The sequence below is a fragment of the Chrysochloris asiatica genome, unplaced genomic scaffold, assembly GCF_000296735.1.
Source record: "Chrysochloris asiatica unplaced genomic scaffold, ChrAsi1.0 scaffold00001, whole genome shotgun sequence".
NCBI classification, from domain to species: Eukaryota; Metazoa; Chordata; class Mammalia; order Afrosoricida; family Chrysochloridae; genus Chrysochloris; species Chrysochloris asiatica.
This window is the reverse complement of record NW_006408519.1, coordinates 1,740,117-1,752,440: the sequence shown is the minus strand read 5'-3', so window position 1 is coordinate 1,752,440 and position 12,324 is coordinate 1,740,117. Positions and strand designations below refer to the sequence as shown.

The following is a 12,324-nucleotide window of genomic DNA, read 5'->3' as shown; positions in this document are numbered from 1 at the left end:
GTGTCCAGCAATCCCTGAAAAGTCTGAATATTTCCTTTTCCTCAGTGAACAGTCACTCTTGCAAAAGGCCACAGATCCCTTTGGGGAAGGCTAGGAGAAAGACTAACAGTATACATTTTTAGCAGTGCAGTGGGACCCTTCTTCAAGGGGACCTGGTCTCCCCTTCATTCAGGGGTTGCACTTCTGTAAACTGGCTCAAGTCTGGTAGTTGATTGGGAGGTCATGACTCTCCATTCTGGTGATTCAAGTTAGACTATCATTAGCTTGACCTAGAGTTCTTCTGCTTGTACAAATCAAATAAATATTTAGTAGATCTCCCATCAATTTCACTCCTAGTGACACCCTGCGTAAGTAGCCAATGCTATAAGTCCACACAAGTCACACTATTCTGATTATTACTTTAATTCTGCTGCCCATTACAGTAGCCATGCCCACCTTGTCTTTGTCAATTAAGTGCTGCCATTTGGCCCCTACCACTTCGGGATCCAATCAGCCCACTGTAATTAGTTGTCTTAAGTCAGTTAGGGCAGTTCTCACTGTCGAATCTGGCTCACATCACAGTAGTCTTCAAGGATATTATAGGCCACCATGCAATCTGTGCTTCATTGAACCAACCAAATAAGCTATTAGATTCTCTTCCAACCTCTCGAGCTGAAACAGTGAATGAAGAATTTATGCTTAGTGGGCCATATCAATGAATGCAGACTGATTCAACCTCACATTCCTTGCACCATTATCCCACACCCTTAATAGCCATTCTCACATACATTCTCCAGGGTTTTGTTTGTGCATTGCCCCAGAAAATGCCCCAGACACAATCTCAGCAAGCACAGTTGGGATAATCTCATCAAGTGTGTGTAGAAGAGATTATGGTTTTATTGATAATGGTTCAGCAGACAAACATGGAATAATCTTTTCAGATGGAAGGGGTGGTGTTGGCAAGAGTGATTCACAGAACTTAGGAGTTCTGTGTTTCCAGCTTTCTGATTATCTGCCCATATGACCCCATCCCAAGTTTCAGGATTCCATTTCTTCCCAGTCAGTGTCCCCACTTTAGTATCAGACACCATTTGAGGTTGGGAATTCAGTTTACATTGTAATTCAGAAACTGTTAAGATAAGACTCTGGGTTTGATTTTGAGCAATATCAGCCCTGTCACTACAAGAAATAAGGCTTTCTTTCAGGGCACAAGTGGAATCATTTGAGGCCTTTTATGCAGTGTTTGAGCTGTTACTCTGAAGGCCTGAATTGGTCTCTTTCCTTTGCCACTTTGTAAGTAGAACCAACCAACCAGCTTCCCTGTGCTTCTCATCCTGATGAAATTGCTGAAAAGTATCAAACATACTCAGAGTCACAATTTTCACAAATGCTTGATCTACAGGTGGTATTATTTTGCATATTAAGATTGCCACCTCATTCCATGGATTAACAGTGTCCTGTTTGCTAAAGGAAGCAGTTATCAGTGCATTTAAAACCAGTCAGACTTGAGAACCAATTCAGAAAAACTATCCTTATGATTTTGTTTTTATATAATCACTCTTGTTACCAAACGCCTTAGGCTTGGTTCTCTAGAGAAGCAAAACCAGTGAACCTTACATACGTATATTTAAAGAGAAGTTTATATCAAGGAAATGACTCACACAGTTGGAGAGGTGAGCAAGTCCCAAGTCAATGTCAGGCTGAAGATTTCTGACCCCCATTACTGCAGAGCTGATGAACCAAGATTGACAGATCAGGCAGGTAGATGGCAGGCACTGATGACTCCCAGGATCAGCAGGCAATATAGAAGGCCACTGGGTCAAATCTGAAGAACTGGAGGTTGGATGGTGAGCCAGAAGCAGGATCTAAACCCAGCAGTTTCAGTATATTTGAAGCACACGCAGTATATTAGAAGCAGATCACACCCCCAAGGAAACTTCCTTTCAGTTGGTTGGCTGCTCATAGCAGATATCATCATGGGGGATTGTTGTTGTTAGCTGCCATTGAGTCGGTACCGACTTATAGCAACTCAATGCACAACAGAAGGAAACACTGACCAGTCCTGGACCAACCTTACAATTGTTGCCACTCTTGAGCCCATTGATGCTGCTACTTTGCCAACCCATCTCTCTGGGGGTCTTCCTCTTTTCTCTGACCCTCCACCTTACCAAACATGATATCCTTCTCCAGCGACTGGTCCCTCCTGACAATATGTCCGAAGTCTGAGAGACAAAGTTTGGCTATCCTGGCCTCCAAGGAGCACTCTGGCTGCAGGTCTTCCAAATATGTCTTAATTGCTAAACCACTGAGAATCCTGGTCTAATCTAGTTTACATAAAACCTTAACTATCACATGATCCAATGCACAACAGAATGAAACACTGCCCGGTCCTGCATCATCCTCACAATTGTTGTTGTACATAATTAAATGTTCTGGAATTCCATTCATTGCACTGTTATCCATAGTTTATGATTCATGGAGTCTAATGCCTTGATAAAGTCAATAAAGCATAAGTAAACATCTTTCTGGTATTCCCTGCTTTAAGCAAAGATCCATATGACATAAGGAATCATATCCCTCATTCCATATCTTCTTCTGAATCTGGCATAAATTCCTGGCAGCTTCCTGTCAATGTATTGCATCAGTTGGTTTGAAACACTTCAATTTGTATTCCATCAGTTCCTGAAGCCTTGTTTTTCATCAGTGCCTTAAGTTCAGATTGGATTTCTTCCTTCAGTACCATCGGTTCTTGATCATATGCTGCCCCGTGAAAGGAGTGAATGTTGACCAATTCGTTTTGGTACTGTGACTTTGTGTATTCCTTCCATCTTCTTTTAATACTTCTTACATCATTCAATACTTTGTCCACAGAATCCTTCAGTATTTCAACTCGAGGCTTGAATTTTTTTCTTTATCAGCTTTTTAAAGCTTGAGAAATATTGAGCATGTTCCTCCTGTTGGTTTTCTAACTCCAGGTCTTTGCACATTTCATTATAGTATTTTACTTTGTCTTCTAGTGCTGTCCTTTGAAATTGTCTGTTCAGCTTTTGTACTTTATCATTTCTTCCAACTGTGTTAGCTTGTCCATGTTCAAGAGCAAGTTTTATAGTCTCTTCTTGCAAAACACGAGCCAAACATGACTCCTGTAACACTCTCTACTCAATTGAGTTCAGTGTAGTGGTCACACAGAACTCAGACACCATACTCACAGTTATGGGGTTTATTTGGGAAGTTAAATTCAGGGTCAGAAATGCTCAGGCACAGTTATTCAAGTCAGGACAGCCTCTCGTCAGCCATGTCCACAGGCAGGCCTCTCTCTTCCCACCAGTGTTACAAAGCGCTTTTAGGGCTGCTGATAAATGCCCACAAGAGACACCACTTCACCCCAAGCCTCAGCTTGAAGGCTCTTGGCTCTAGTTTCATGGGTCAGCACTCTAGCTCTCTTAATTAAGTGCTTCAAGGCACCCCACACTACAAGCAAGTCTTCCCAAAGTCACTCTGCTTTACTTGCTCCAGGGGCTGGTAAGCCCACTGCTTTGGTTCTTATTTAAGCTGCTACTGTGCCTCTACCACTCCTCTGGTCCTTGATTTCTGTTCCTGGGTCAAGAAAGTTCAGTGTGCAGGGATCTGGGTATTCAAAGGATGCAGTCCACGCATTGCTCTTGTGTGATGAAAGTGGAATCCCCCTTTCTGCTTCGGAGGGTGTTCGTTTTATACCCATGCTAGAATTTCACATTTTTACAGTTACAGTGAACTCTGCTAATGCCCACAACTGAATCATGTCATTCCATCAGTATCTCCTTCCAGGTTTCCTTATCCCATACCCAACAGGGGGGTGGAAATGTTGTTTGGTGGGTGTTACAGACTGTGGCCAGAAGAGTCACTGAACCACACTTCTGACATCCATTTTGGTCTTTTCTTTCTTTTTAATAATCTGTTTTCTTCATGCGTGATGTTCTTGATATCATCCTACAATTCCTCTGGTGTTCAGTTACTAGTGTCTAATGCATCAAATGTTTTCTTGAGATAGTCTCTAAATTAAGGTGAGATATTCTCACAGTATATTTTGGTTCTCATGGACTTGTTTTAATTTTCTTCAGCTACAACCTGAACCTGCATATGATCAGTTGATGGTCTGTCTCACAGTTGGCTCCTGGCCTTGTTTTGGCTTCTTCATCATCCTTCCCACAGATGTAGTCAATTTGATTCCTGTCTCTTCTCTGCTATGGCACTGTAGGATCAGCACCAGACTGCTAACCACAAGGCAGACTGTACAAACCCACCAACCACTCCGTGGAAACTCCATATAGGATTGCTATGAGTCAGAACTGTTGCCGTGCACTTAACAACAACAGTATATTCCCTCTAGTGAGGTCCCCAGGTATAATCGATCATCTATGTTGCTGAAAAACAGCATTTGCAATGAATAAGTTATCAGTCTTGCTAAATTCTATTATGCGATCCTCAGGTAGGTCCTCCAGATGGCTTAACTTCAAGGCAAATCCATTACGTTTCTGATTTAGGATATCAGAGGAAAGAACATGTTTTACAGTTGAATAAAAGCAGTGGAATGAGTGGTGGATGGAATATGAAAACAGACCAAACCCACTGCCATTAAATCCATTTGGACTCATCATGACCTTGTATAGGGCTTCTAAGGCTGTAAATCATAGGAGCAGAAAGTCTCCTCTTTCTCCTGAGGAACAGCTGGTGGTTTTGAACTCCAGACCTTGTGGTCAGAAATCCAGCGCTTATCCTACAGCAGCACCAGGGCTCCTTTGGTAGATAGAATAAGAAGGGGAAGAGTGAAGAGCACATGAGTGGCTCTTACTTTGTGGAATGGAAGATAGAAATACTGTCTTACTTAGTGACACACCTGTACTTCCTTTTAACCACCAGGAGAAGTGCAATTTTATGAACTAATGTTGCCACCTGCACCATTACTGTCTTTAGACTGATAAAGATAGTTCTCTCTACCTTCTGCTGCCCAGTCCAGTACACACATGGGTATACATATTGCACTCACATGCAGGTATCAGCACCCATAGACACATGTGGAGCACAAGTATATCACTTCTTAATTGCAGACACCAAGGTCTACAGCAGTCCAGTGTTTGACCCAGGGTTAGAACTATACCTTTCTGCTCTAGTAAGTCAAGAAGGCACATTTTCTTCTATGAAGACCCTTGGTCATGGTGCTACTTTGTTCATTTTGTGTTTTGGCAAAATAGTTATGGTATTGTAAAACAAAACTGAAAAACAAAACATGTTTAATGTGGAAGTATGGTATTTCAGAAAGTGAAACTGTTTTTTGTCTGCCAGGGGAAAGGGTGGTAGCCTTTGCTGCTGTAGAAGGGATTTTCTTCTCTGGATCTTTTGCTGCTATATTCTGGCTAAAGAAGAGAGGTCTTATGCCGGGACTTACTTTTTCCAACGAACTCATCAGCAGAGATGAGGTAAGTAATGAAGTGTTCTTCAAGTTATTTGGCATTTAGATTTATGTTCCTTCAGTTTTTGTCCCCATGGAAAATGGTTATGGTGACACAAGTATCCTGATAATTGAAAGAAAACAGGAAGTCATTGCTTCCTTAGCTTTTAAGACATTGTATTTTCCTTTTACTTCTTTTACCATTCCTTCTTTAGTCTCTTCCACTAACTGTGCTTTTGATTTTCCACCTTGGTGTCTCTCCTCTGCTGTTACATGACTTTCTGGCTTTTCTCTTCTATTTCCATGGAATTAACTACCATCTTTCTGTTCATTGGAGAGTGTGGTGGCTCTGTACGATAAGCACTGGACTGTGAGCCACAAAATCAGCAGTTTGAGCCCACCAGCTGCTCCGCAGGAGAAAATTGAGGCTTTTTGCTCTTTCAAAGATGTACGGTCTTGGAACCCTTGTACTGTGTAGCTATGAGTCAGAACTGACTCAATGGCACTTAACAACAGCAACAACAATCTGCTCATTTCTTTCCATGGAATTAACTACCATTTACCTGCTCATGGGTGTGGTGCTGTAGATCAGCACTGGACAACAATTTCAATTTTACAGCAAAGTCGGCAGTTTGAACTCACCAGTTGCTCCTTGGAAACCCTAAACAGGGCCTCTATGAGTTAGAACTGACTCAACGACACTTAGTAACACCTGTTTATGGGGTTCCTGGTGTGGCACTGTAGGATAAACACTGGACTGCTAGCCACCAGGTTGGTAGTTCAAACCCACCAGCTGCTCCTTGGAAATCCTATACAACGTCACTATGAGTTAGAACTGACTCGATGGTGCATAATAATTTGTTCATGACTACCAAAATGTTATCTTTAGTCCAGATAATCTTTCTGAACTCTAAACCCATATATTCAAATGGATTTTAGAAGTCATCTCTTGAACAGTTTTCATAGATATATCAAGCCTGTTGTTGTTAAGTGCCGTCGAGTTGGTTCCGACCCATAGCGATCCTATACAGAGTTTCCGAGGCTGTAAATCTTTAAGGGAGCAGAATGCCTCATCTTTCTCCCGCAAATCAAGCCTAATAGTTCTTAATTCAACTCATCATCTTTCTCTCAAAACTTGTTCTTCCTTCTGCTTTTTCTATTTCATCAAGTAAACATCCAAATTTGAAATCTAGAGTCATTTCAGGCTGCTTTTCTTTTTTCAATCTTATGCCATCATAATTAAGCCTTGTTTCCATATTTTTGACGTCTGCCCCTTTCTTTTCATTGTCAGCACTGCTGCAGTTCAGATTTTTCAGTAAATCTTATTGTCTCTTTGATCTCAATGCTCCTAAAACCTCCAATTCATCTTTCCCACTGCTCAAATATAATCTTTGTAAATTAAAAAAAATGTAAACTTCTGTGACCCTGTTGCCTGAGGATGCAGAACAAGTTTATCAATTGGCAAAGCAGTCCTGCATGACCTTGCTCCATCTGCCTCTTGCAGCTAGCCCCGCCCCCTCCAATACATGCTCTCCTCTTCATTCTCCTTTGTTCCCTCCCAGGGCCTTGGGCTACTGTGCTGCTTGGCTGTAGCTCACACTGCTCCCTTTCTGCCATGCCCTTGCCACTTTACTACCACATTTCTCCCACTTGTTGATTGCTTTCTCATGAGATGCAGGTCAAAGTTTCCTGATGCAATTAGGTAAACTTGGCCACTTTTTCCTTTGTATTTTGCTTTGAAATTCGAAGTAGTCTCTGTCGTAGAGTCTATAACATTGTATTGTACTTCTTATTTCTCTCATCTACTAGACTGTAAGCTCCTTGAGTAAAGTTGTTAGCTTCCTCGAGTTGATGGTGATGCCTGTCCACCACCAGCTCTATGAACCATTGGGGATTGGACTGGTTTGAATGGACCAGCTTTAGGGCACTGAAACCTGTTCAACATTATAGCAACATGCAAACCTTCACTGATAAAAAGATGGTGGCTACAGTGGAATAGTATGCATTGTTGAAGAATAACGTCGAATTGGCAAAGCACGTTCTAACATGGATGAGCCTGGAGGACATTATGCTGCAGGAAATGAGTCTATTACAAAAGGACAAATATTGTATTTGGTCACTACTGTAAAAAGTCATGAAAAGGTTTTGATGCTAAAAGAAATATTCTTTGATGGTTTCTTTTCATGCTAAAAGAAATATTCTTTGATGGTGGGAGGGAAGGGAGAGTAATCCACTGGCTAGAAGGTAGATGCTGGTTAACTCAGGTGATGGGAAAGGTGATATATAGCAAGAGAGAGGTTGTGCAAGAATGATGAAGGCAGGGGAAGACACGGGGAGGCGTGCGAGAGTTACAGGGAGTATGGGTAAGTACTGTTATATGCACAATCCTGCAATAACAGTGATCTGTAGGTAGATACCTGAACAGATGCACAGGCTGAATGAGTATGGGAGGGAGAGTGGAAGTATACTTAAAATTTATAAAAGGCTGACCGAGGATACATGGATATTTACCTTGCTACATGAATGTGGTGGAGCATACAAAGGACAAAATTATGAAAACTTCTTAGACATTACCAAGCACCTTGAAGGAATGAGTTGCTGGTACTGGAGGCACAAGAACAGTCTCAGGGGACAGACACTATGTTCAGCTGATAGAAATGGTTCACAAAGACAGTGTTCTTCATCCTATTTAGTGAATAGCAACTGGGATTTTAAAAGCTCATAACTGGTCATCTAAGGTGCAACTATTGGTCTATCCTGTGCTAAAGAAAAAATGTTGAAAATTGAAGATGCTTGGAAACAATTCATCTAGTCCAATGGAATAATGGACCATGTGGACATCAGTCTATACAACCCTGAAACTAGATGATGCCTAGATACTACTTCCAACATTTCTGAAAGGGGCTGTATTAGAAGGTGCTAGATAGAGTGGGAGAAAATGTGCAAAAACCCTCAAATTATTAAGAAATCCTGGCTTACTGGTCAGAAAGAGACTGGAAGAACCAGAGACTATGGCCCTTAATGACTTGTTAAATTTCCCAATCTTCTTTTCTTTTAAATATAATTTTAAATATAATTCTGAGTTTTGTTCCACATTTTCTGCCATTCTATCTGGAACCTTCTAATGTGATCTCTTTCAGAGCAGTTGGTAGTAGTTGCCGGGCACCATCTAGTTCTGTGCTCAGAGTCTGGAGACTTACGTTCACATGTTCCATTAGTCCATTGCATGAATTGATTCAAAGCCTTTTCAATTTCTCATCACTGTTCTTTCTTCCACACATGGAGAGATCAATAGTTATGCCTTAGATGGCAATTCATGAGCTTTTAGTATCTCAGACACTATTCATCTAAGTAGGATGTAGAACATTATCTTTGTAGACTATGTTATGTCAGTTGACCATGGTGTTCCCTGAGACTTTGGTCCTGAGCTTCCAGACCAGACTACTCATTGCCGAAACATGTTTGATGATATCTGCAAAGCTTTCATCACTTTGCCCTCTGTATGCTCCATCACATTCATAGGTGTGTATACAGCAAAGATAAATTTGTTGTTGTTGTGAAGTGCTGTCCAGTCAGTTCTGACCCATAGCGACCCTGTACAAATATCCTCTTTCAAGCTTATATATTTGTGGGTGTATTTCCACTCTTTCTCCCATACCTATTCAGTTTGGGTATCTATCCATGTATCTACCCACCGAACACTCGTTCCAAGGTTGTGTATATAATACTATTCCCTCTATTCCCTTTAACCCATGCATACCTCCCTGTGTTTTCTACTGTCTTCATACTTCTGCCAACTTTCCTCTTCTTGTATATTGCCCTTCCTGTCACCCAAGCTAATATGTGTCTACTTTCTAGCCAGTGACTACATTAATTGCATTTATAATAAAAAACAATGAAGTACAATATACAACAAACACTAAAAAGTTAGTAGTGTTAAAGGATACAAGGTAATTCCAAAAGCAATTTCTTTGGAGAAACTATTTTCTTTTGTCTTTCCCTCATACTTTTTTTTTTTAAGCTTTTACAATAATGGGCTCATACAATATTTGTCCTTTTGTGATTGACTAATTTCAGTCAGCATAGTTTCCTCCAGGTTCATCCATGTGATGAGGTGTTTAGATTCATCATTATTTTTCAAGGTTACATAGTATTCCATTGTGTGTATGTACCAAAGTTTGTTATATCCATTCTTCTATTGATGGGCACTTAGACTATCTCCATCTTTTTGCTGTTGTGAATAGTGCTGCAATAAATATTGATGTGCATACCTCTACTCTTATCCTGGCTTGTATTTCTTGTGGATACATACCAAGTAGAGGAATTACTGGGTCATAAGGCATTTCTGTTTCCAACTTTCTGAGGGAGCGCCCCATTGCTTTCCAGAGTGGTTGAATCATTTTACAGTCCCACCAGCAATGTAGGAGGGTCCCTGTCTCTTCACACCCTTGCCAATATATATATATATTAAACATTGTTATTTATGCTGCTGTGAGATGATATTTCATTGCTGTTTTGATTTGCGCCCTAGTGTCATTGTAGGTTAATACACTGTACTGCAAGGTTGGTTTGACCCATAAAGTCAGTGGTACAAGCTCACCAGCCGCTCCTTGGAAACCCATACAGGGTCACTATGAGTCAGAACCAACTCAACAGCACTTAGCAATAACAACAACAATGACTAATGATTGTGAACAATTTCTTTATGTTTGTTGGTGTCTTCCTTGGTGAATGAAATGTCTGTTCATTTTCTGTGCCCAGTTTTTAATTGGACTCTCTTTTTCTTGTGTTGTAATTTTCTATAAATTTTAGATATTAGTTCCTTGTCTGATATGTCACTGCAAAAATATTTTCCCAGTGTCGGCTCCCTTTTTACTCTTTTAGTGACATCGTTTGATGCACATAAGTGTTTAATTTTTAGGATGTCCAAGTCATCTATTTTGTCTTCTACTGTTTGTGTATTTCTTTTGCAATGTTTAATAGTGTATGTATGCCATGTATTAAGAGTCCCTAAGTTTGTCCCTGTTTTTTTTTCACTGATGATCTTTATAGTTCTAGGTTTTACATTTAGTTATTTTACCCATGCTGACTTTGTTTTTGTATATGGGTCTTGTTTCATTCTTTTGCATAGATTTCCAGTTTTGCCAGCACCATTTGTTGAAAAGACTGTCCCCCATTTAATGTGTTTTGGCCCGTTGTCAAAGATCAGTTGACTGTATCTGGATTGATTTAGGGTTCTCAGTTCTGTTTCATTGGTCTATGTGTCTTTCATAGTATCTGTACCAGACTGTTTTGAACACTGTGGCTGTGTAGTAAATTTTGAGATCAGAAAGTGACAGGCCTCCAACTTTTTTATTCTTCTTAGATAGTGCTTTGCTTATCCAAGGTGCCTTTCCATATAAAGTTCGTGATCATTTTTTCCATATCTTTAAAGAATGTTGTTGGAATCTAGATTTGGATTGTATTATATCTGTAGATTGCTTTGGGTAGCATTAACATTTTTACAATGTTAAGTCTTCCTGTCTGTGAGCATGGTATATTCTGATATTTTTGTAAATCTCTTTTGGTTTCTGCAAATAGAGTGAGTTTTACTTCTTGGACAATTTGGATACCTTTAACTTCCCTTTCTTGACATATAGCTCTGGCTAAGACTTCTCATACAATATTAAATAGGAGTGCTGATCAGGGGCATCCGTGTATGGTTCCTGTTTGCAAAAGGAATGCTTTCCATTTTTCTATGTTGAGAGTGATGTTGGCTGTTGGTTTTGTATATGCTCTTAATTATGTTGAGTAATTTCCATTCAATTACTACTTTGTAGAGCTTTTTGATCAAGAATAAGTGTTGGATTTTGTCACAATCCTTTTCTGCATCAATCAATCTTTTCCTTCGTAAAAAAATTTATATGGTAGATTACATTGTTTTTCTAATATTAAACCATCCTTACATCCTTGGTATGAATTCCATTTGGTCACGATGTATTTTTCTTTTTCTTTTTCTTTTTTTTTTTTTTGATATGTTGTTAAATTCTATTGGCTAGGATTTTGTTGAGAATTTTCACATATATGTTCATGAGGGATATTGGTCTATAATATCCTTTCTTGGTCTTGGTATGAGAGTTTTGCTCACTTCATAAAATGTATTGGTGAGTTTTCCATTATTTTCCATGTTTTGGAATAGTTTTAGTAAAATTGGTGTCATCTTCTCTCTGAATGTTTGGTAAAATTCACCAGTAAAGCCATCTGGACCTGGACTGTTTTGTGGGGGGAGTTTTTTAATGTCCTGATCAATTTCTTCCTTTGTTATAGTCTATCCAAGTTTTCTACTTAACTCTGTGTTAGTTTAGGTAGGTTGTGTTTTTCTAAAAATCCATTTCTTCCAGGTTTTTTTGAGTATAGGTCTTTAAGTATTCTCTTATTATCCTTTTATTTCTCTTGGTTCTGTTGTGGCACCACCTATATCTTTTCTTATTTATGTTATTTGTATCTGCTCCCTTTTTTCTTTAGTTAAATTTGCCACTGGTTTGTCAATTTTATTAATCCTTTTGAAGAACCAGCTTCTTGTCTTGTTCAGTTTTTCTATTGTTTTCTAATTCATTTATTTCTGCTCTGGTGACTGTAGGCTTACTTTGCTGGTCTTTTTCTAGTTGTTGGAGGTGTTGTGTTAAATGTGTTGATTTGTTTTTTTTTTGTTTTTTTTTTGGATGGGTGCATTTATTGCTATAAATTGCCCTCTTAGCAGTGCTTTTGCTGTGACCCAAAAGTTTTGATATTCATTCTCATTTGTTTTAAGAAATTTTTAAAATTTCATTTTTTATTTGTTCTATTATTACCCAGTGGCTTTTAACAAAATTTTATTCCATTTCCATGTTTTTAATTTTGTTTCCTTGATCTTTCTATTGTTGATTTTAAATTTTATA

General features: G+C 39.3%; 1 protein-coding gene across 2 annotated transcripts in view; it reads left to right on the top strand.

Moving 5' to 3' along the window:
• RRM2B (ribonucleotide reductase M2 B (TP53 inducible)) overlaps positions 1–12,324 on the top strand; it is a 65,332-nt gene that overhangs the window by 38,546 nt on the left and 14,462 nt on the right. For both annotated transcript variants that reach the window (XM_006830615.1, XM_006830616.1), the window contains one exon: positions 5,302–5,435. In XM_006830615.1, coding sequence (XP_006830678.1) covers positions 5,302–5,435 — 134 coding nt within the window. The remainder of the gene's footprint in view (positions 1–5,301; positions 5,436–12,324) is intronic.